This window comes from Grampus griseus (assembly GCF_964374135.1).
Source record: "Grampus griseus genome assembly, chromosome: 14".
Taxonomy (NCBI): domain Eukaryota; kingdom Metazoa; phylum Chordata; class Mammalia; order Artiodactyla; family Delphinidae; genus Grampus; species Grampus griseus.
In genome coordinates, this window is record NC_139008.1 from 71,783,078 (window position 1) to 71,807,508 (window position 24,431).

General features: G+C 46.1%; 1 protein-coding gene across 1 annotated transcript in view; it reads right to left on the reverse strand.

Annotated features, from left to right (window-relative positions):
• The window catches only part of PTPRT (protein tyrosine phosphatase receptor type T), a gene marked incomplete at both ends in the record, with an annotated part of 1,086,576 nt that overhangs the window by 757,955 nt on the left and 304,190 nt on the right, over positions 1-24,431 (reverse strand). Inside the window, 1 exon segment of the mRNA XM_082671082.1 lies at positions 21,186-21,311. Coding sequence (XP_082527208.1) covers positions 21,186-21,311 — 126 coding nt within the window.

Sequence of the window (24,431 nt, forward strand, 5' to 3'; positions counted from 1 at the left end):
ACCAGCATCAAGCCTGGCACACAGTACATGCTCGGTGAATGTTTGCTGCCCAGAACGACAGAAGAACTGCAGAGAGATGCCAGGTTCTCTAAGTACAGAAGCACCACTGAGACCACGCAGGTACCTGCTTTAGGAAACCCGGTCTATTTTGGGTCTGGACACTGGAGTCTGCCTACTGGGTCTCCTACTGGGGAGGCCACCCGGGGTCACCTCTCCTGTGGCTAGGGCACTTGGCACAGCTGCTCCCTTAATTCAGAAAGATCACACTGCACCACATGCCAAGAGCGGGAGGGAGGGAGCCCATTAGCATTCATTGTACACAGCTTTTCATTTGGAAAAGCACCTCAAATGCGCCGATCCACGTTGCTTTGCTTCATTTTTCAACATTCATGAGTGTAATTGCTTTTATTTTTCTTGTCAAGGCTGCAAAACAAGTGATAATTTACTGTATTACAGCCCATATCGGCTGGGGGGTTTACAGCCACAACAGTTCTAATCCACCCTCAGATGGGCTGGGTTGGGTAAGCAGGGGGTGGCCTTTTGATCTGAGAAAGCTCCATTTCTTTGCAACAGGAAGCTTGGGCCCAGCTGCATCAAGGTCACAATAATAGTGGCAACAACCAACCCGTACAGAGACGCTGAGCTCGCAAAGCATGTTCACTTCGACTATCTGGACTGCTTTGTACAGTAACAGGGTGAGGCAGACATGTACTCCCATCCCCATTTCAGAGAAGGAGAGACTGAGATTCAGAGAGGTTCTCAGTCATACATGGTGACAGGTTGGTGAAGAGAAGAAGTGAGGCTCAAACCTGGATGCATGGGATAGGACACCCATGGTGCCACGTAACAGTGCCTGAGCCCTGGCAAAGCCTGAAACCCTAGTTATGTTGGCAGAAATGAAGTAGGCATGATCTTAAAGTTGTGCAAACCTGATGTGCCCACAGCAGCTGTGACCACCAAAGAGAGCTACTTCCTTGAGTCTACCTTGCAGAATGCTGACTTTCAGGGTTCACACCCTTGCTGAAGGGTCCACCGCAGTATGCCACAGTTTGTGATTATCTAGACGTGAGAGTGGGAAAGCACAGTCTAGCCTTGTGTCTGGGGATCACTCTCTGTGGATGTTTTCTTCCCCTTGAAAACAGAAGCTGAGCCCACAGTGATGTTCAGATTTCAGGTCACAAATGCTCATGAATGAATGAGTAATTTTATAACTGATCAACAGAACCCAGCCCTAAAAGCTTACAGATTTGTTAAATTCATTTCCTAAATAAGATGACAGTAGTAGATGGGTCAGTGATGGCAAGACCCTCATCTCGTCTTCCAGGCTCAGCTCTTCTCACTTCTCTTTCCTCGTTTGTTAATTATAACGAACTCGGAAAGAGAAGTGAGAAGAGCTGGTTATGCCCTAAGGTGTCTGAGTGGTGTAGGGGAAGGATGTAAAACCTAGATCACGGTCACAGGTGATTGCTTTGGCATGGCGTGGCATCTCCTGGGGTTCAGTCCACCTCCCCAGCTCCCTGTGAGGCAGGGAAAAGGGGCTAGGGAGGAACTGCAGAGTCAGAAGAATCGGGAGCTGAAGTGGATTCAGGAAGTGGGTCCAGCCACCTGCCCAAGGTGCTCTATCTAGTCTGCAGGGGATGCCTCCCCCCAGCCCTGTGCCTGCCCCTTTCCTACAGGGTCAGGCCACCTTCCCAAGGGGTCTGGCTCTCTTGACACTGGCAAATGAGACCCTTCGTGTGGGCTCTTCCATCTCAGGCCAGGGTAAAGTGGCCAGGCCTAGCCATTCAAGGACCAGGCAAGCACACTGGACAAGGGACCTCTGACAGCCACCCTTAGTATAAAGGGCCTAAGGATTTCAAAGACCAGTGTCACAGCACACACGCACACACACAGCTCAGGCCTGATAAGGTTTCAGCTGTTCCTTCAGTAGAGACAGGTTAACACACCCCCATGGGAAGCCCCAGCTGAGACAGGGCAGGAAGGAGGCACGGGGGGCCACAGAGAGGACTTACCACATGCCCATGCACAAGCATTTGTTCCGTGTTGTCACATTACCTCGTTTCATCTCCATATCCTCCAATCACATTACCTTCATTTTATAGGTTAAAGAAAACCCAGAGCCATAAAGAAAATAAACAGCTTTGCTTAAGGTCCTCCCCGAATGTCCCTCTGGCCATACTGCCTATGAACTTTGTGTACATTTCTAGTAGCCTTTCCAAACATCAACTACTCAGAGAATCAAGGAAAGAGGTTATTGAAGTTTCATTTCCAACACAGGAAAGCAGTCTTTCAATTCAAGCAAATAACCTTTCTGTTATTTTCCATATTGCAAAGCCTAAACATTTAGTACGAAGTCTTAAAAATCAGGCCTGTAAAGACAACATTTTGCTTGAAATGGTCAAAATTAGATAATTGTTTCATTCGTCATGAGTGTTGAATGTACTTTCTCTTCTAATTGCTGCCAATACCCAGCAAAAAAAAAAATGAGGTTAATTTTTCAAAGGTTGGAACTACACTAGGGGTGGCCCATGGGCTTGCCATGCTCCATTTGCCCCCGCCAGCCTCCCTTAACCCAGTCCCACCTCACTCCCACGTACGCTTTAGATTTTCCTTGTTCTTGTTTCTTAAGGTCCCTGGTTGCAGTAAAAGAACAAATTGTGCAGCAGCAGAACTGCCTCATAGAACCCTTGTGCTGAGTTAGAACCACGGGGGGTGAAACTTAATCAGGGCCCTTCACTGTATGCATAAGGCTACCGGGGCCCAGAGAGGGTAAGCAACTTGCTCCAGGCCACAGAGCTGGTCAGCAACACAGCAGGCCCGGAACCCAGGCCTCCTGAAACCACACGGCACAGTGCTCTGAACCAAAAGCCTGTGTTTCAGCCATCCCTAATTTTCTGTTTCCTTTAATCCTGTTTCCAAGTAGCTTAACATTTCAATCGTCTGCAAACTCACTGACTCAATATTAATTGAGGACATACTGGGCCAGTTCTAGGGCCTGAGGACACAAAGCTATGAACAGGAAAGTTGAGTCCTGCCCTGATGGAGCTTACACTTGAGGAAGAGGGGTGTTAAATGCAAAATGACATATAGCTCCTGTGCTTTAAGCTCTCTGGTGCATTGCCTGGGGCCGCTTCTGGAGGTGCAAAGGGAATTCTGAGACCTGGGTGGTCCCCCAGGCAAAGGAAAGAATATGGGAATGATGCAAAGGGCAGAAAAATAAAAGCAGGTAAAGCTGGAGGCTGCAGTAAGGGAAACCATAGCACCTGGAAAGAAGGGGCGGCCCTGGGGCCCCAAGCCTGGACAGTCTGCAGTCTTCCTTCCAGTCCTCTCAGTCCTAGGGAATCCTAACCCCAGTCCAGAGGTTACCAAGCCAGCCCCGATCAGACTGCTGGTCACTGGTGGAATTAGCACTCCAACTCGGGTCAGCCTGATTTCTAAGTTTACGTTCCATTCAGCTCCGCCACGTAAAAAGAGCGCAAAGGTCCTTCCTCACTTAGGACTCACTGTACTGGAAACTGTGTCTTGGTGTTTTGCATCATTCCCACCCTTCTAAGCTCTTCTGTCACCAGCAAAGCCCATTAGCAATTCCCCGGAACTAAAAATAGAATCTGGGTAATAAAATAAAGTCTAACCTTTTTCGGTTTCTTTTCCTTTGCGCTCAGTCTAGTTTCACTTGCGCACAGGCAGGTGCCTGCAGAGGCCTCGCACCAGGCACTTCAGACCAGAGTCCCCAGGGCGAAAAGGCTGTACCCGGAACACCACCTCGGTGGGCGGTGCGTGCAGAAGCCCTGCGCACGGACAACACTGCAGTTCAAGCGGGTGACGGTGGCCTGCGTGCAGAAGCGCCGTGCACGACACTTCAGTTCAAGATGGCGGCAGTGGGCCGTGTGCAGAGATGCTGCACACGACACCTCAATTCAAGATGGCAGCGGCATGCCGTGAGCTGCACCCGGATCTCAAGCCATGACCAGCACAGCTGCACCTGAGCCTCTAGAACTCCACGCCGCCCCCACTGACAAGAACCCTGTAAAACAGCGCCACCACTGGCCTTCTGGGGAGAACATGTGCGCTAGAGCATGAGCTCAACACTTCTCCGTTCTTTGATCAGAGAAGAAAACTTTCCCCCGCTTCCGAATGAACTCAGTCTCGTTCTACTGGCTCCAGTGACACCAGGGAGAAGGACCCTTGTTGGGGCCCAACTCAAAAGGGTCAGTAACACGTTCATGCGTCACTGGGGCTGGAAGCCTAGAAACCATCTTCCTGTTAATTGTGGTAAAAACATTTCAATTTCAGCATCTTAATCATTTTTAAGTGTACAGTTCAGGAATGTTAACTACATGCACATCGTGGTACAACAGACCTCCAGAACTTTGTCATCTTGCAAACCTGAAACTCTGTACCCATGGAACAAAACTCCCCACTTCCCCTTCCCTGGCTTATTTCACTTAGGAGAATGTCCTCAAGGTTCACCTATGTTGTAGCATGTAGCAAGATTTCCTTCTTTTAAGGCTGAATAATATTCCCCTGTATGTAGAGAGGATGTTTTCCTTATCCATTCATCCGGTGATGGACATCTGAGTTGCTTCCACTTCTTGGCTACTAGGAATAATGCTGCAGTGCGCATAAATGTGCAAATACCAAATCAAGATCCTGCTTTCTGTTCTTTTGGATATAGACTCAGAGGTGGGATTGCAGAATCATGTAGTAATATATTTTGAATTTTTAATGGAAACTTCATACTGTCCCATCCACAGTGCACAAGAGTTCTAATTTCTCCAAATCCTCACCAACACTTGTTATTTTTTGTTTTTTTTAATATAATTGTCAATTTTATTACTAATTTGGCCATCCTAATGCATGTGAGGTGATATCTCATTGTGGTTTTCATTAGCATTTCTCTAATGATTAGTGATGCTGGACATCTTTTTATATGTCTGTTGGCCATCTATACCTTCTTTGCAGAAGTGTCTATTCAAGCCCTTTGCACATTTTTCAATCGTTATTTGTGTTTCTTTTTTTACTGTTGGGTTGTAAGAGTTCTGCACCTGTTCTGGATATTAGCACTTCAGTACACATAAGATTTGTAAATACCTTCTCCCATCCATAGGTCATCTTTTCACTCTGCTGCTTGTTTCCTTTGATTTACAGATGTTTTTAAGTTTGATGTAGTCCCGTTTGTCTGTTTTTCCTTTTGTTATCTCTGCTTTTGGTGTTACATCCAAAACTCACTGCCAAGCCCAATGTTATGAAGCTTTCCTCTTATGTTTTCTTCTAGGAGTTTCATTGTTTCAGTCTTACATTTAGGTATTTAATCCACTTCAAGTTAATTTTTGAGTATGGTATGGTATAAGATAAGAGACCAACTTCATTATCTGGCATGCCGATATCTAGTTTTCCCAGCACAAACTGCTGACAATACTGTGCTTTCTCAATTGTGTGATCTTGGCACCTTCTTGTTGAAGATCATTTGACCATATATGTGAGGGTTTCCCAAGGTTTTATGAGACTATCTGGAGGTCTTATAATACCCAATATTAAACACCTTCCTGATTGAAATACCTACGGTGGTTTCTATTTTCCCACTTAAACCCCAACTAAGAGACTCATCATGCTTGTATGTTTTAGCAGCTAGAGTTTAGAAGCCTCTTTCCACCTATAAATCTGTTTTAACCTTGGAAACTCTCAAGAGTCTTAACAAAGGACATAGGATACTTTTGCTTGTCTGTTAACTTTTACAAGTTGCTTTACTGATAACAAGTAATGATCTAAATTCTGAGAAAGTGCAACTTGAGTTTCTTAATGATGAACACTTAGGTAAGAAAGCAATTTTAAAAGAATTGGAAAGTTCGAGGAAGGTTTTAAAAACACTTTGTTTGAATAACTGTTGCTTTCCAAAGCTGAAGTGTAATGTGACAGGGCAGAGCAAGGGGAAGACTAGATGGATTAAGAAGGGAGTGTGGGAGGAATGGGAGGTCTTTTTTAGGGAAAAAAAGGGAAATTTCTGTCAATGACCAAAATGTCTCACTAATCAGCAACTGTAGGAAAATTAAATCTGAAGATGTACCCATGATATTAAGGGGGCATGGGGTCAATCACTGCAGCTCCGTGGGGCTGTCTGAGAACAGAGTAAGTACCATCAGGTCATCTGGGAGATTCATCTTCCTGGGCCCCATCTCCACACACTCATGAAGACAAATTCCCTGTCCAGGAATCAGAAGCAGCTTCCATGACTGACAGATAGGCAGACTGGGGGTGGGATGGGGGGGGGCTAGGGCCACAGGATTTTTCACAGATGTTCTGTTTTGTAAATGCATCAAGGAATGCTAGCGTCAGGGGAAATCACTCCTCATTTTAGAGATAAGGTAAATAAGGTCCAGGACGGGATGGTGTTTAGCCTGAGGTCACAGAGCATGTTAATGGTAAAGCTAGAACCAAAACTCAGGATTCCTTACTTTTAGACCTATGTCATAGAAAAGGATGCAGGGGGCACAAAGACACTGGCCTCCTCAAAGTCTCAGGTTAGTGCAGACCTGGAACAGGGGCTCAGAGACACCCCCCTCCCCATGCACAGAGGGCCAGGCTAACCAAAAGGCCTATTCCCAGCCCCACCATTTCCTGGTAGGGAAATGCAAAGAAAACAAAGGGAGAACAGCACCGCAGGGGCCTGAGGGACGCTCCAGCCTACTCCTCAGTCAGGAAACCGAGGTTCAGAGGGTCAAGTCAGCACAGCAAGGCAGGGACAAAAGTCCCATGTCAGTTTGACAAAAGATGGCCAGTCTGGGAGACATCAGTGTGAGCCACTGGTGGGCTGCTCTGTTCAATTCCCTCTCTGTCATTTACTACCGCTGTGACTAAGGTCAAGTTACTTAATCTCTCGGCTTCCCCATCTACAAAATATGAAACAAAACTGTACCTACCATACACAAAGATAAACTCGAAATGGATTCAAGACCTAAATGTAAGGCCGGACACTATAAAACTCCTAGAGGAAAACATATGCAAAACACTCTTTGACATAAATCACAGCAAGAACTTTTTTGATCTAAGTTCTAGAGTAATGAAAATAAAAGCAAAAATAAACAAATGGGATCTAATTAAATGTAAAATCTTTTGCACAGCAAAGGAAACCATACAGAAAACAAAAAGACAACCCTCAGAATGGGAGGATGTATTTGCAAACAAAGCAACCGACAAGGGATTAATCTCAGAAATAAACAAATAGCTCACGCAGCTCGATGTTAAAAAGAAACAAATAACCCAACCCAAAAACGGGTGGAAGATCTAAATACACATTTCTCCAAAGAAGACATACAGACGGTTAAGAAGCACATGAAAATATGCTCGACATCACTAATTATTAGAGAAATGCAAATCAAAACTACAATGAGGTATCACCTCACACCAGTTAGAATAGGCATGATCAGAAAATCTACAAACAATAAATGCTAGAGAGGATGTGGAGAAAAGGGAACCCTCTTGCACTGTTGGTGGGAATGTAAACTGATACAGCCACTATGGAGAACAGTAAAGAGGTTCCTTAAAAAACGAAAAATAGAACTACCATATGACCCAGCAATCCCACTCCTGGGCATATACCCTGAGAAAACCATAATCCAAAAAGATACATGCACCTCAATGTTCACAGCAGCACTATTTACAATAGCCAGGACATGGAAGCAACCTAAATGTCTATCAACAGAGGAATGGATAAAGAAGATGTGGTACACATATACAATGGAATATTACTCAGCCATAAAAAGAAACAAAATTGATTTATTTGTAGTGAGGTGGATGGACCTAGAGTCTATCACACAGAGTGAAGTAAATCAGAAAGAGAAAAACAACCATATGCTAACACATATATATGGAATCTAAAAAAATAAAAATAAAAATGGTTCTGAAGAACCTAGGGGCAAGACAGGAATAAAGACACAGACGTAGAGAATGGATTTGAGGACACGGGGAGGGGGAAGGATAAACTGGGACGAAGTGAGAGAGTGGCATGGACTTATATATACTACCAAATGTAAAATAGATAGCTAGTGGGAAGCAGCCGCATAGCACAGGGAGATCAGCTTGGTGCTTTGTGACCACCTAGAGGGGTAGGATAGGGAGGGTGGATAGGGAGGGTGGGAGGTATACGCAAGAGGGAGGGGATATGGGGATACATGTATATGTATAACTGATTCACTTTGTTATCAAGCAGAAACTAACACACCATTGTAAAGCAATTATACTCCAATAAAGATGTACATATATACAATGGAATATTACTCAGCCGTAAAGGAACAAAATAATACCATTTGCAGCAACATGGATGGAGCTAGAGGCTGTCATACTGAATGAAGTAAGTCAGACACAGAAAGACAAATATCATATGATACCACTTATATGTGGAATCTAAAAAAAAAGAGTACAAATGAACTTACTTACAAAACAGAAGTAGAGTCACGGATGTAGAATACAAACTTATGGTCACCAGGGGATGGGGGGGAGGAATCAATTGGGAGATTGGGACCGACATATACACACTACTATCTATAGAACAGATAACTAATAAGAGCCTACAGTATAGCACAGGGAGCTTCACTCAATACTCTGTAGTGGCCTGTACGGGAAAAGAGTCTTAAAAAAAAAAAGAGTGGACATATGAATATGTATAACTGACTCACTCTGCTGTACACCTGAAACTAACACAACACTGTAAATCAACTCTACTCCAATAAAAATTTTTTAATTTAAAAATTTTTAAAAAAATAAAGTCAAATAAAAGCAAAACAAAAACTGTAGCTATACTACATAGGGTTGGCATAAACGATGATGGAGAAAAGACATTTAAAATGCCTGGCATGTAATAAGTGCTTGATAAATGCTAGCTGTTATTATTATCAAAAGAGACATCCCTGTGGAGTACAGTTGGCCCAATAAAAATCTGATAATCTGGGGCAGCACTGGACAACAGAAATATAATGTGATCCACGTACTTAATTTTAAACTTTTGAGTAGCCACATTAAAAAGTAAAGGAAATGGATTAAATTAATTTAACAATTTATTTTATCTAACCCAGCATATCTAAAATATACCGTTTCAACATGCAGCTGAAATTTTATATAAAAATTATAAAATTATATAAAATTATATAAAAATTATAATTGAGATTTAAAAATTTTTTTCCTACTAAGTTTTTTTTTTTTTTTTTTTTTGCGGTACGCGGGCCTTTCACTGCTGTGGCCTCTCCCGTTGCGGAGCACAGGCTCTGGACGCGCAGGCTCAGCGGCCACGGCTCATGGGCCCAGCCGCTCCGCGGCATGTGGGATCTTCCCGGACCGGGGCACGAACCCGCGTCCCCTGAATTGGCAGGCGGACTCTCAACCACTGCGCCACCAGGGAAGCCCCATACTAAGTTTTTGAAATATGGTGTGTATTTGACACATAAAGGACCTAGTGCTCCTTTCAAGTGCTCAGCAGCCACGTGTGGCTGGTGGCCGTTGTACTGGACACTGCAGGTCTAGGACACTCCCAAATAGGACTATGATGTATTATTGGGTTTTCCAGATTACTGGACCTTATTTCATGGAGTCACACAGCCATCTTATTTCACCAAATTACCCCCCAAAACCACTGTGTTTATATTAAACTATAATTTCCTTTTCTTATCAAATCTCTCATAATATATATCTACAATTCAAATTATATACTATCATATTCCAAGCATAAAGAAAGACTGTTTCCTCATTAAAGACAAGGCAATCCACATATTCCAAAACAAGGTGTTCACTTAAAGGAGCCCCAGCCCCTGGAGCAGCTGCGCAGTCACATAAACAAACCAAGAAAACATCACGCACTGCTCCAGGCTGGCATCACCATGACCTTCCTCTCAGGCTGGCCCGGGAGTGGCTGAGGGAGAAGCAGCAGAAGACTGAGGATGCACCAGGGGAGTCAGCTTTGTGGTCCAGTGAGATGTCTCTGATGCCCGAGGCATCCGTGATGTTCCCTTGTGACAAACCACGCAGAACCACACGCAGGCTTGTCATGTCTGCGTTTAGGTGGACCCTGATGGGCTCAGTCGACTCAACCAGCCAGTAGGACAGTCAACCCTCAGTGACTAGACATAGGGCACCCCCCCTCACTCTCCCAGTGAGAAGACCCCACAAAAAAGTTTTCAGGCAACTTCCATATACACAATTTCCCACATGTAAATGAATTAGTCAAATGGTATCTAAATTAGTACTATGAGATCTAAGATATGATTTCATTACACCTCCGTATTTAAAATCACGTTTCATAAGATAATATATTACCTTACAAATAGGTCGTGGTTCAGAGCCCAGACTCTGAAACCAAGTGCCTGGATTCAAATCTCAGCTCCTGGGCTTCCCTGGTGGCGCGGTGTTTGAGAGTCCTTCTGCCAATGCAGGGGACACGGGTTCGTGCGCAGGTCCGGGAAGATCCCACGTGCCGCGGAGCGGCTGGGCCCATGAGCCATGGCCGCTGAGCCTGCGCGTCCGGAGCCTGTGCTCTGCAACGGGAGAGGCCGAAGCAGTGCGAGGCGCGCGTACCGCAAAAAAAAAAAAAAAAAAAAAAGCGGGGGGGGGGGAATCTCAGCTCCTCTTTTTACTACTAGGTTTTGGGTATTTCCTCAACATTGTGGGCCTCAGTTTCCTCATGTGTAAAACATGGGTAAGCACAGTACCCAGCTCGCAGTGCCGCTGAAGTATGAAATGAGTTAAAAACACATAAAGCCCTTAGAACATCATCCACTTAGTGGAATACATGGGTTCGTTAAAAAACAGCGGTTTGTCACCAGCTCATCCCACTTCTCCACACATGGTTCTCGCTAGCCTCATTCCCTTCTCCGTTACAGAACGCCCTTTTCTGCCTGACCTCCGAGACCCCTGCAGATCTCATGGTTGGGGGGTATCCTCCACACTGCCACAGCAGCCTCCCCCTACTGCCGCAGACTCTCCCCCCCCCACCCCGCTCTTGCGATAATCCTTTCAAATAAAATCTCTCCTTACATAAGCCTGGAGACATTTGTTAATTTGACACCTGTTATCTAAAAGTACTAAAAGTACGTGTGTTTCATAAACGAGTTAATGTATAGCACCGGGAACTATGTTCAATATCTTGTAATCACCTATAATGCAATAGAATCTGAAATAATATACATGTATAACTGAATCACTTTGCTCTACACCAGAAAGTAACACAATATTGTAGATCAACTATACTTCAATTTTTTTTAAAGTACGTGTTCCTCTGTACCTGGTAAACTAAAACAACCGAAATAACACAAAATTTTGCTCCAAAAAGTAGTGGTTTCTTATCCATTCCCATATATTATAGAAACTTTTATTCAAACTCGTCACATGTGCCATTGACATCTGGGTTTGTCATCAGAGGAAGCACTTTTTTTTTTTTAACATCTTTATTGGAGTATAATTGCTTTACAATGGTGTGTTCGTTTCCGCTGTATAACAAAGTGAATCAGCTATATGTATATATATATATCCCCATATCCCCTTTCTCTTGCGTCTTCCTCCCACCCTCCCTATCCCACCCCTCTAGGTGGCCACAAAGCACCAAGCTGATCTCCCTGTGCTATGAGGCTGCTTCCCACTAGCTATCTATTTTACATTTGGTAGTGTATATATGTCAGTGCCACTCTCTCACTTCATCCCAGCTTCCCTTGCCCCTCCCCACCTGCGTCTTTATTCCTGTCCTGCCCCTAGGTTCATGAGAACCTTTTTTTTTTTTTAGATTCCATATATGCGTGTTAGCATACTATATCCGTTTTTCTCTTTCTGACTTACTTCACTCTGTATGACAGACTCTAGGTCCATCCACCTCACACCCTGTTCAGCCCGATCTCATCTGATCTCGGAAGCTAAGCAGGGTCAGGCCTGGTTAGTACTTGGATGGGAGGAAACACAGTTTAAGTTGAATGGCGTGGGTCTATATCACGTTAATTCATTTACACCATTTGGATTCAATATTTTTTGAATCCAGGGGTGATGTCACAGAAAACTGAATGTCAAGGCAAGCATCTATGTGGGTATAGAACAGATGTGTTTTCCCATTTATCTGATCACTGCAAAGACCCCTTGTGGCTTCTCCAAGCCATCCTTAGCACCCGTCATTATTTGGCCATCTCCTCAAGAATAACACTACACTTGTCTTCAATTCTCTTGCCTTTTTTTTCCTACCAATTCTGCTCATCCCTGTAAGCAGCCCAAACTAGCACTGACTGGGGTCACTGCAGGTTGATGCTGAGATGCTTTAGAAGAACTTTACTGAGAACTGTTTGGAGGCAGAGATCTTTCCTTTTACTTGAGCATTTGGGGTATACTTTGCCTTTTGTTTTGTTCTCCCATTGCCATTGCTTGTGTGTCAGTTCCATAAACCATGGGGCATCCATCCAATGGGATACCATGCAGCCCTGGAAGGTGAAAGCTAGATCTGAACACAGTGGTCTGAAAAGTGACCGATGACCCAGCTGTCTGGGAACCACGATCCTCCTCGTGACCTGCATTCTAAGGAGGCACCAGAGTAAGGTGATTGCAGGAACCACAAAGTTGGAAGCCACACTGCCTACAGGCAAACCCTGGCTTCATCATAAGCTAACTATGAACTTGGGCAAGTCCTTCAAGTTTTGTGTGCCTCCAGTTCCCTAATTTGTAAAATGCAGATCATAATATCTACATCGGAGGAGTATGACAAGGATTAAATAAGCTACTATATTTAAAGTGTTTAGGAGAGTACCTGCCACACAGTAAGTACTATATAAATATCTCTTTCCTACCATTATTGTTACTATTACCGCATACATATATGCTCTCTGACTCCCTCCCTCCCTCCTTTCTTTTCTCCTTCCCCTCCCCCTCCCTGGCTCCCTCTCCCTTTCTCTCTCTCTCTCCCTCCCCCCACCCCAATACACATCAATTTGTCCATAGTGATATTCTGAGAGAACAAAGATGGGGGTGGAGGGCTTCCCTGATGGCGCAGTGGTTGAGAGTCCGCCTGCCGATGCAGGGGACATGGGTTCGTGCGCCGGTCCGGGAAGATCCCACATACGGGCCCGTGAGCCATGGCCGCTGAGCCTGCGCGTCCGGAGCCTGTGCTCCACAACGGGAGAGGCCACAACAGTGAGAGGCCCACGTACCGCAAAAAAAAAAAAAAAAAAAAAAAAAAGATGGGGGTGGAGAGAATTAATTTATATGTGCAAACTCAGCATTTCTTTAAGAATGAATATATAATATTTTATCACTAAAGGGGGAAAAAAATGTATTGATCCCACAGTGACTAAATGGGAACATAAGAGCTTATAGCTTTAAGCCAATCAATACCATCAGGAGTGATTAAGGACACTTAGGGGCCTATGCTTCCAGATCATTTTAATGTAAGCACAACATTAAAGAAACAGTAGGTCAGATTTTGGATGAGTCACATTTTTCCACTGGAGAGCCTCTTACATGGGTTATAAGTCAATCTACACATCTGTGAGAGTAGATCAGGCCCCAGAGTGAAGAAGAGGTAATCCCTAGGGTCCCTTTATTTTCCCCAAGAATCAACTCTAGATCAGAAGAGCCCTGACCAGCCAGTCCCCAGCCTCGTCAAGCTGAAGGGAGGCACTCAGGATGTGAGAGCCACAGATGCCCCGTGTCCTGTGAAAATGCCAAAGAAAGAAGCCGCCTCTCCGGGTTCTCCCCTGTTTCCAGACATCATTTCTCTCTTGACTTTCCTAATACTAATAATCCTAATGGCAATTTAGTCCATATACGGACCAACTGCCCTGTTCTAAGCCCCACGCAGGGCCCAAGGAATTCAGCAATGAGAGGCGGCCCATGCCCTCAAGTGGCTCACAGCCTCAGTGATGAATCAGAGAAAACGTGCCATAAACTCAGCCACAGAAGCACAGAGCAGTCAGGGAAAGCCCCCTGGAGGAGGTGACATCCTCTATCAATAAAAAGAAGGGGAACAGGAGGTACCCTCGAGCCACAGGCATGATGGGGTGGCCTTCAGGGTTTGTGGTTGAAAACAAGAAAAAACGATGACGATCTGTCTCAAAAATAGGAATGTTCTGGAAGAATATTGGGAAACTCATCATGAAGAGAGAGCTGGAGGACAGCTTGAAAAAGAACAGAAACTAAGGTAGTTCCGGGGGACCAAGAAACAGGCAGTTGAGTGACCTCTTTTAGGACAACCTCTTGTGGTACAGATGCCACCCCTCCACTGGACACACCTGCTACACAAGCCTCTGGCTGCTGACTCACCCCCCACCCTCAGATGATAAGTCCTGGGCAGGAGGGTCTAACTGGCTGGGTCCAGGTCACATGTCCAGCCACGCCCAGGCTGCTGGGGGTGGTAAGTATCTGGCAATTTCACATGGCGGCAAGCCCCACACTCCACCAAGATTCCACACAATGAGAGAGTCCCCAAATCAAGAAGCAGGGTTGGAGGCAGGACTCCCAAAACAAAAGCATGAAGGCTTCTCTCCTGTGATTATGTAGAAGGGGAAACGTAAGAGGAGAGGGCAGGAGAGGGGGCCGAGGCTGGAGATAGATGCTGGCGTCGTATCAGGAGAATGTTCAATTATTAATAAGAGCAGGTCATTTAACAAGCATTCACCGCTACCTCTTACATCCCAGGCACTGGAGTTACGTGCAGATAAGATGGGGCCCCAGCCTGTAAGGAGAACCGAAGTAGGTCAGCACACAGACTGTGAAGAGGCTGTGAAGAGGCTGGCTTCTCTTCTAGTTGGCCCTGGAGAGCCCATCCTGCTTTGTACAGCTGACGTCCACCTTGCCTGGTCAGCGCTTGGACTGCTCTGATTGATTACTATTTAGAACGTAACTCCTGCTCATCCCCAGAAGGTCTCCGTCCACTGTGCTAAGAGCCATAACGCAGTGCACTCAGGGGACCATCACCGGTTCCTGACTTGTGTTTAGGGCTTCAGAATTCACAAAGCGTTTTCCCAATATTGACTCACGGGCAAATTTCCAGGATTCCATGTTTGACATGTGAATGATATTCTTCTTCCAGATCTCAAAAATAAACATAACCACTCTGTGTTCGGTACACAAGGGAGTACAGAACTACAGAAAAATATGTAAAGCAAATTTGGTAACTTCTGTTGGAGAGGAGCACAGAGATCTACGTAAAAGAACAGTCACTGCAATGTGACCGAGGACTCAGTGGAAGGAACTTAAACATGCAACAACGTGGTGGTTAAACAAACCATAGAACAGTCACTGGAATGGAAAACTATGAAGCCTTTGCAAAGCATGCTTTTGAGGAATACATAATGCCATGGGAAAATTCTTAAAAATAGCACTAAATAGAAAAATAGATATTTATGTAAGTTCGTGTGCACATATGACTTTTGTTCTTTATAGCAATCCCTACGTGCATATTCTCTACAATGAATATGCATTATTTTTGCCATCGTAAATCATGACTGTAAGAAATAACTTAAAAGATGTTTAGTTGACGGCAGCACCACGTATACAATATATATTTCTCTATCCTGGGGGTTGAAGCCTGGCTCCTTTCATATGTAATTTCTCTCTCTCTGGGGCTTGGTTTTCTCAAAAATAAAGAGGAGACAATATCTCTGAACTTACGGGATGGTGGCACGTTAGACGAACTGTGTAGGAAAACGCCTAAGCCCATTCTTGGTTAGAGTGATCACACAGTGAATGCCAGTTGTCTTAAAAGAAAGCGAAAGCTCCAATACTGACAGCACACGGGTGTGAGTTCTAATGTAGAAAAGGTGACGGGGTCAGGGTACTGATGTGTAATTGACCCAGGAATCGTTTCCCAGGGCTGCCGTGACAAATTACCACAAACTGGGTGGCTTAAGACAACAGACACTTGTTCTTTCACAGTTCTGGAGTCCAGGAGTCTGAAACCAAAGCGTTGGCAGGGAATTACACCCCCCCAGAGGCTCTAGGAAGGATCCTTCCTTGCCTCTTCTGGTTTCTGGCGTCTGCTGGCAATCCTTGGCTTTTCTTGGCATGTAAACGCATCGCTCCAATCTCTGCCTCTGGCTTCACATGGTTCTTTTCCCCTGTGTGTCTGTGTGTCGCTTCTCCGCCACCAGTAACACCCTATGAGGGCTCGAGATAACCAGCCTGACCTCGTCTTTGCCCGATTATATCAGCAAAGACCCTATTTCCAAATACAATCATATTCACAGATGCCAAGACCAGGACCTTCACTTATCTCTTTGCAGGACAAATTTCAACCCATAACAGACCTCAACCTTCTCTCTATACATATCAGCAGTTAGAGCAAAGCAGAAACACGCGGCCAAGGGGCCAGTGGCATGAAGGAAAAGCCAGCACCGTTCTGGATCTGTGCCTGCTTCCACGGCAGGCTGATTGGCGGAAATATTCCTGTCTGTACGTGTATATGTTTACTCTGGATTTTTCCCAACACCTGCCCTTTCCAATCAGGTGACTAACTGGGCTCTTTGTATTTCTCTGCTCTAGAGACTTGTACAGGATGGAGAGAAGAAGCTGCTTGAAGTCAAGGGTTCCTTCTTCCTTTCTTTGTTTTTTTATTTTTTTTTTTTAAGGTCTAAACTTACTAAACAGATGATACTGTGAGTCCCAGAAGGGCTGGCCTAACATGGGTGTGGTTTTGAAGGCTAGGAAGGAGAGGGGAGAAGTTCCTACACTGGGAGGAGGAAAGGAATGGATTTGTTTGACCCAAACTGCTGGATGATGGTACTCGTGGAGGGAACAGACCCCAAAAGGGATGCTGGGTGATGCACCTGGGCTGGCTCAACTCAGGAGAAGGGCTCCAAGCCTCGGGAAGAAGAAGCAGAATTATTAGCCCCAAAGGGACTACAAGGAATGTGACAGCGGGCTTCTCAGAGGAAACCACAATGACCTGCTTAAGTCCCAGGATGTCAGTAAAGCCCTAGGGAAAGGGGAGGCCCAATAAAGGCTACGATGTAATGGCTCACGCCCTGGAGGCTCAGGGTTGATGTAAATGCCTCAGTTCTTGTGCACTTGGGTTTGCAGCTTGAGGTTCAGTCTGACACTTAATGTCCTACAAGCATCAGAAGGAAAAAGAGAAGTAAACGTCCCAGCCCCACTTCCTCTGGCTTCAATCCCTCTAAAAGAACACTGACAGCACTTCCATCTCCCCTCAGCACCCCCAGCGACCCTCCTGCTGGGCCCTGGGCTGGACCTCAGGGTGGACATGTGGACACTCATGCCAAGGTTGGAGAAGGCAGAGCTGAGAACCAGTGGCAGCTCCAGTTAGTTCCCTGGGCGAGATGGAGGCTTAGGGAGAGGGTCTGTGGGTGCAGTAACCCCCATCCTCTGCGACAGCCCCAGTAAAGGTGAGGTGGGGGCAAAACCAGGGCTGAAGCCTGGAATGTTAGCCTGAGGGCTTTTCCCATGGAGAGGGATGAGGAAAAAGAGTGGGATGAGGGGCTGTGTCTAGCACTGAATTAACAGACTCAAGATGGAAGAGGTGTTCTCCCTCGGGGTAGCAATGTATCCTGGGTATGAAAAAGGGGCAAGGTTCCAAGGTGGACTTAGACTTACAGTCCCAGAGACTGTAAGAACCAGGAAAGAACTTAAGAGAACCAGCACTGATGAAGCCCTACTATGTGCAGACACGTCACACTCACACAGGCATCAGCCCATTTAACTCTCACAGTGGTTCCCACATTAACGATGAAGAAACTGAGGCAGAGGGATTAAGGCCCAGGGTCAGTCAGCTACGGTGCAGGATTGGAATAAGCTGGCCTGTAACAAGTCGATGATGAGGACTTTGAAAGCGAAGAACAGGACGCTATGAGTGAGAACATCGAGGGAGTCTTTCATTAGACGGAACAGTGAGGCACATCTCCCTGAGAAGGAGTGATGCTGAGACCTGACAAAACCAGGCAACTGAAGAGTAGAGAAAATGACTGCAGCGAGAGGGTACGGCACGTGCAAAGGTCCTGAGCCAGGAAAGACTCGGACATGCCCAGGGAACTGAAACATGACCAGTGTGTCTGGAACGTTTTGAGAGAGGAGAAAAGGGGCTCAGAGAAGACACCAGATCATGCAGGACCTTGCAGGCCGTGGTGAGGAGTTTAGGGTTCATCCTTTGGACCAGCGGAAGTGCCCAAAGGGCAGAGGCTGACTGACCCAGAGCCTAGCACTGAGCCTGACACATGGGAGGGGCTCAGTAAAAGGTTGTGGGACATATGAATACATAGAGTCACACTAGATTTCCAAAAGGATGGAAACTGCTGGTTTTACAGAAGGAAGAGGAAGATTTCAGCCTTTGCCCATGAGAAGAACAAACAATTTCACCTAATCCAAATTCACTTTCATGGCTCTCTGCCTAAGAAGTACACGGAGCTGCTGCAACCCACAGGTGCATCACAACAGAATAATTTCAGTAATCATCATCAAATGCCTCTATTTAGAAAAGCTCAGAAGATTGTATTAGTCCACTCCAATATTTATGAAATGCCACTGTGCCATAATAAGGGTCTGAGAAAATTAAGATTAGGAGCAAGGGTTGCTCCTTCCAAGAGCGAAAGTGGCATGGTGGGAAAAGCAGCAATGTCACGTGGCTGCCGGGAACCTTGGTTTTCTGATCTGTAAAATGGAAGGATGGTAGCAGAGATTTAAAATGTGCTCTAATAAAGGGCCCAAAGGCATTTAATAACATTTATCAGACATTTCTTCATTAAAGAAACACTTGATAAAGACTATTTGCCCATTCATCCATGCATCCATCCAACAAAATGGTATTTCGTACATACTGTGTGTGACGCACTGAATGGAGCACTAAAGATAGTCCAGGAACAAGACTGCCGTGGTCCTTGTTCCCACAGAACTTCTCATCTGGCGATACAGTGTACACTGAACAAGTAACATCAGTGATGCGTGTTCCCGAGGAAAAGAGCAGGGTGCAATGGGGGACATTTACAGAGAGAGCAGACCCAGACTGGAGCATCTGGGGAGCACCGGCCTAAGGAAGAGATGCAAGAGCTGAGATACGAAGGGGACGTACAAGAGAACGGGGTGGAGGTGAAAGTTCTACGGAGAGTGCCAGTCTCGCGTGAGTTCCTGAGGCAGGAAAGGGTCTGGAGCATTCTGGCAACTGAGACAAGCCAGTGTGAAGTGAACACGGGGGGAACTGGGATGTGGGGGGCTGGACCCCTCGGAGGCTACAGCAGGGCACTGGTCTCCTCTCTCAGAGCCAGAGGAAAGCCTCCAAAAGATTCTAGGCAGAAGCTGGGAGAGAGAACGATAATGATAATGAGAGGGAGAGATAATGTGAACGGGCCTACGTTCTAGAACAATCTCTGGCTTCTGTGCAGAGTGGGTAAAAGTCAGAAGAGGAAGCCGAGAAGTCTGCGTGAAAGGCTTCCAGTGACCCAGGCGAGAGGAGACGGCGCGTGGCACCGGGGCAGCGGCGGCAGAGATAGAGAGGCGTGAGCAGACCTGCGATGGGCTCAGGAGGTAAAGGGGCAGGACGGAGTGATTGACAAGGAGAGGGGAGAGGGGAGAGGTCAGAGAGAAGCGTGACCCCTGGGTTTCTGAATCAGCACGAGTGAGGAAGTGGCCTTTTGAGACAAGGAGCATTAGAGCTTGAGTAGATGGAGATGAATCAGGACTTCAGTTTGGGAGATGTTGAGTTTGGAGAGTCTGCATGACCCCACAGGGCATCCAGTGGGCTAAAGATGAGCCGAAAGAGCCTATGTGTGCGTGCAAATACACACACACCACGCACACGCACACACACACGCCACGCACACACATGCACTAGAAGATCTGAAGTTATTTGGCCAACATCAAAGCTGGCCACACAGAGAACAGCAGATGCGGTAGGTAGCCTTCAGCAGAGGTGCACTGCACGCCTGGGGTTTCCAATGGAAAAAGTGATTCTATCACGTAAACCAAGACATTTTTGAAAGTAAAGTCAGCATTTTAAAAAAACTACGATGGGACAACAGGCATAGAGGTTGTCCCATGGTCACCTTACTAATGGGCACGTGTAGCTGTTGATGACTCTGCGCACTCAGGTCAAGCAAGATCCCACCAGATCTGAAAAGCTCAATTTCGTACCATGTCGCAGCTTTACGGTACCTGGGGCTGTGTCTATACTCGGGAGAAACGTACACAAACAACGGATGCCCTTAATAGGAACTAGATAGAGCCATCCAGTAGCCTCCTGCTTTGGGGCCAAACTCAGAGTCAATAAGGTCACACGGGCCACACCCTCACCTAGACATCTCTGAGCATCTCTCTCCAGCTTAATGACATCCTGGCAAAGCTGTGTCTCAGAGCAGCTGGGAGGACAAGGCATCCGGGCAGTGGGCTGTGTACACGAGTTCCTAAGAGATGTCTGATGGCAACTGAAGTCATGGGGAGAGTTGAGGCCATCCGTGGTGTGATGGTTAATTTTGTGTGTCAACTTGACTGGGCTAATGGATGCCCAAATAGCTGGTATTTATACCTGGCATTATTTCTGGGTGTGTCTATGAGGGTGTTTCCAGACTTGATTAGCGTTTGAACTGGAGAATTGAATAAAGCAAACAGTACTCCCCAATGTGGGTGGGCGTCATCCAATCCTCTGAAAGGCCAAACAGAACAGAAAGGTACCTCCTCCAGGTGTATCTCCCCTAGAATACATTGGCTGTGACTCTCATAGGCCTACATCACGCAGGTATTCATCAGGAATGTATATTAGGCCTTCAGTCCCACTGGTGAAGGATAAACTTGGCATTCAGAATGTCGGGACAAAAACTTTATGAGTAATATTTGGACTGTAGCGGTTCCCTTACATATATACAAGCTATGTCTGTGTGGCCCAGAAGGAAAACAGTGACCTCAAATTCTTGAGAAGCTTTCTTCCCCCCAAATCCCACTACTATCAGCCTCCCAGACAAAACTCAGTGATGCCCCACTGGTAGCTAAACCTTAGAATCTCAAAGCTAAAAGAAATCCTAAAATGTCCTGAATCCAGATGACATATGACTTCGTCCATATGCTTAAGAATTCACCCAGCCTTGGTCTGCATACCTCTGGGGATGGGGAACTTATTACCAACAAAGTTATCTACTGCCCTCCCCAACAGCTTGATCCAGAAGGAAGTTCTTCCCCATGAGTCATCATAAAAGCTACCACCCCCAACAGAGCCTCAAACACAGTTGGTCACGTACCTGTAGGCACCGCTGGGTCCAACATTGGTTTCTCCCACGTGTTAATCTGCTCCCAGGTAAACCCATTGGTCCCCAGGGCCACGCTGTAACCACAGTTGCTGTAGTGGTCATCAAAGGAACAGCCACCTGCAGACAAAAGAGACGTGAGTAAATATACCCTTGTGTCTGGGGCTTGGTTCGTTACCCCCGTCTCATCAGCTCTTCATTTACAGCTTTGAATTTTAAACTCTGGAGGAGATTTTTTTTCAGGCAAGCAAATTGGATTTTTATATTTGCTTTGGCGCTCTCAAGAAAGACATTGGCATCTGCAGGCCCCCTATTTAAAAAAGTTAATAAGGCTAGTTACATTGATTTCAATCTTCCTTCCTGAGAAAGTAAACAGCAATGTCTCATTCTCAGCAGGAAAAATGAATGCCAGGGCATGCCTCTGTAATTGCTTCCTCCAACATGGAGAGATGCTGCAAGGCTGCAGAGCAAGCACTAGCTTCAGAGTCTTGAAAAACCAGACACGAATCTCAGCTTTGCAAAGCTGGGTCAGCTTGGACCAGATGCTCCGCCATCTGTGTCTCAGTTTCCTCACCTGGAATATGGAGGGAAAGATCCACTTGACAGAAATATCAGGAGGATTAAATGGAAAAACATACAAAAACTGGCACAGAATAAATTCTCAACACCCACCTCCTTCCCTATAAAAGAAGTTTTCGTGGAGTAAAAATCAAATGTGTAGAGAATTAGACAATCATGCACCTGGGAGATAATACAGTCAAGGCTGACAGTATTTAAAGCTTCTCCCTAAAAGTCCAAGCCGTCCATCACCCACCACTTTGCAATGAGTTGTGTAAGCTGGATTTTGCTGAGCATATGCTATGGGCTCTAAGTCCCCTCCAGGTGACATTAAGGGAGATGTGTGGCATGGAATTGGGGCTCCAACTAGGAAATGCTGGTCTCTCCAGAGAAGCAGGAGGTGACTATATGCTGGAAGGGGGAGGGGAAGAGGAAGAGGAGAACTAATCAGGACTCTAAAGTTCAGGAGCGTCTCCATGAGCACAGAGCAAGAGGCAGAGTACTCCGGGGTGAGCTGGCAGGACGCACAGAGGGACAGAGAAAGCACCAGGACCGCGTTTCACACGCGGGTCCATAGTCCCACTGCCCTTTCTTGTCTCTTTACTGCTCAGACCTCATCACATCACAATCTCCCTCCCCTAAACAACCATTGGTTCCCCTATCACACATCCAAACCATATGCATGGTTCTGCTCCACGTACAGAAACCATCCCTTGCTAGCCCCTTCCTGTGTCTGCAGCCTCATGTAATATCGCACCATTGTCTCCATTAGCAACAAAGGACAAAATCCCTTCTCTACCCCCAGACCTGGGATTTCCTCTGCTTAGTGCTGGTGGAAGGCCTGTTGACAGATCTGATACACACTGCTGAAGTAAACCTATGATGGCAAAGCTCTCTCCACTTCCTTTCTTGCAGAGTATGGAAACCCAGAAGAGTTGGGCTGGGCAAAGGAGAGCTGGACCTGTTTTGGTAGTGCAAGGGTTGGGGCTTGAGTTGAGAGAATTAAATAGCTTTGCACTAAAAAGCAACAGGAATTTGCAGTATAGACACCTAAAGAGAGAGGGAAGGAGAGGGAGAGAGAGAGATCCAAGAAACACATTGTAAAGCAGACACCTACAGAAGGTGTAAGCCAATGAGAAATCTCCTGTGATGCGAAATGGCTGATGAACTGGTAGAAACTAAAATTTCTGTTTACTTTCATTGATTCGTTCTTTCATTCACAATTATTTAATTGAGCTCTTAGGGTAGATCCAGGAGAGTACAAGGTGCTATCTATACAGTGGTTTACAAAAGAGGCATGCTATCACTAGCATGAGTGAGGCAGACAGACAGTAAACAGGCAAACTAGTAAGTAACACTGCATTCCTGTATGTGCTATGAAGGATGCGGTTGGGGTGACTGAGAGGACCCCTAGGCTGATGTGGTCCAGGAAGCCTTTCTGACCATGAATTGGAGACAGTTCCCTGTCCTATGATGTAACGTCCCTCCACTACATCCAACTCCACACTGAGAGCTGGCGACATACAACAGCCCTGTGTCCCTGGTGCTTCGGGAAACAAAGGGAAGAAGGGCAATGCCCAGTGTGGATGGACAAGGGTCAACAGACAAGAATGGAAGTCCCAAGTGTCAGAGGCAAGAGACAAGAGGAAAGGTCAGGGGAAGAAAGCAGAGGAGACTTCATCCCAGATAGAGTGGACAAGGGAGACCTCTGAAAGGCAAGGACAGAGGCAATCAACCAGCTTCCACTAGACAGTAAGCTTCAGAATGGCTGGGAATGGCACTGGAACAGAGGATGGGCTTAAGAAATATCCATTGATTGAATGAACCCATAAATGTGAATGGGATGCCAGACAGAGACCAAACTACGTTCCAGTAACAGTGAGCCCACAGCGGTCCCCAAGCTCCACCTGCTCTTTCCAGTCTCATACTTACTTATCACTTCTAATACCTAGAAAGCTTCTTCCCCATATTGCCTGCCTGAAAATTCCAAACTATATCCTCCCCCAAATCACTTCCTCTATAGACCTTCTCTGACCAGAACAGCACAGTGAATGCCACAGAGACGAAAACACAACACACTCCATTTAAAATTTAGAAAATAGTAGCAGCAGCAACAGTTCCAATTGCTCAGAGGGCCACCCTCCCATCCTTACACCACCGCTGCCTCACTGGAGCCTGTCTCCCAGCCTGTGGAAGATAAACCAACCACGTCAAAGCCACTGACAACATCCAGATCCCGATGTGCTGGAATTAGCAAGCGAGGGGAGCCTGCAGCATCTCAAGTGTTCACGGGCAGAACTGACAAATCGTCCTAAACTGAGATAGCATCCAGGGCTACAGAAAGAAAGCATGGCCAAGATGACGCTAGGTGCATGGCGAACTGTTGAGGTCTTCTCTGTTGGGCACACAAGAACTCTGTATTTTCAGGCCACCTTGCATCTGGGGAAAACCATGTGGTAAACCTTGGAAATGTGCAATAAAGTGATACTCACCATGTGCAAGACTAGCCCCCCCAAAATAATCTCTTACTAGCAATCCTTCTCACCCCACTGTGAAGACCTTCAAAGGTGTACTTGAAGGCAATGCCATCAAAGGAAGAAAGATGTCTAGATCCCTGAGACATTCATTGGAGGTGTGTCACCCAGACAGTCGCCTGACCGGTAATACTGTCATTGAACATAA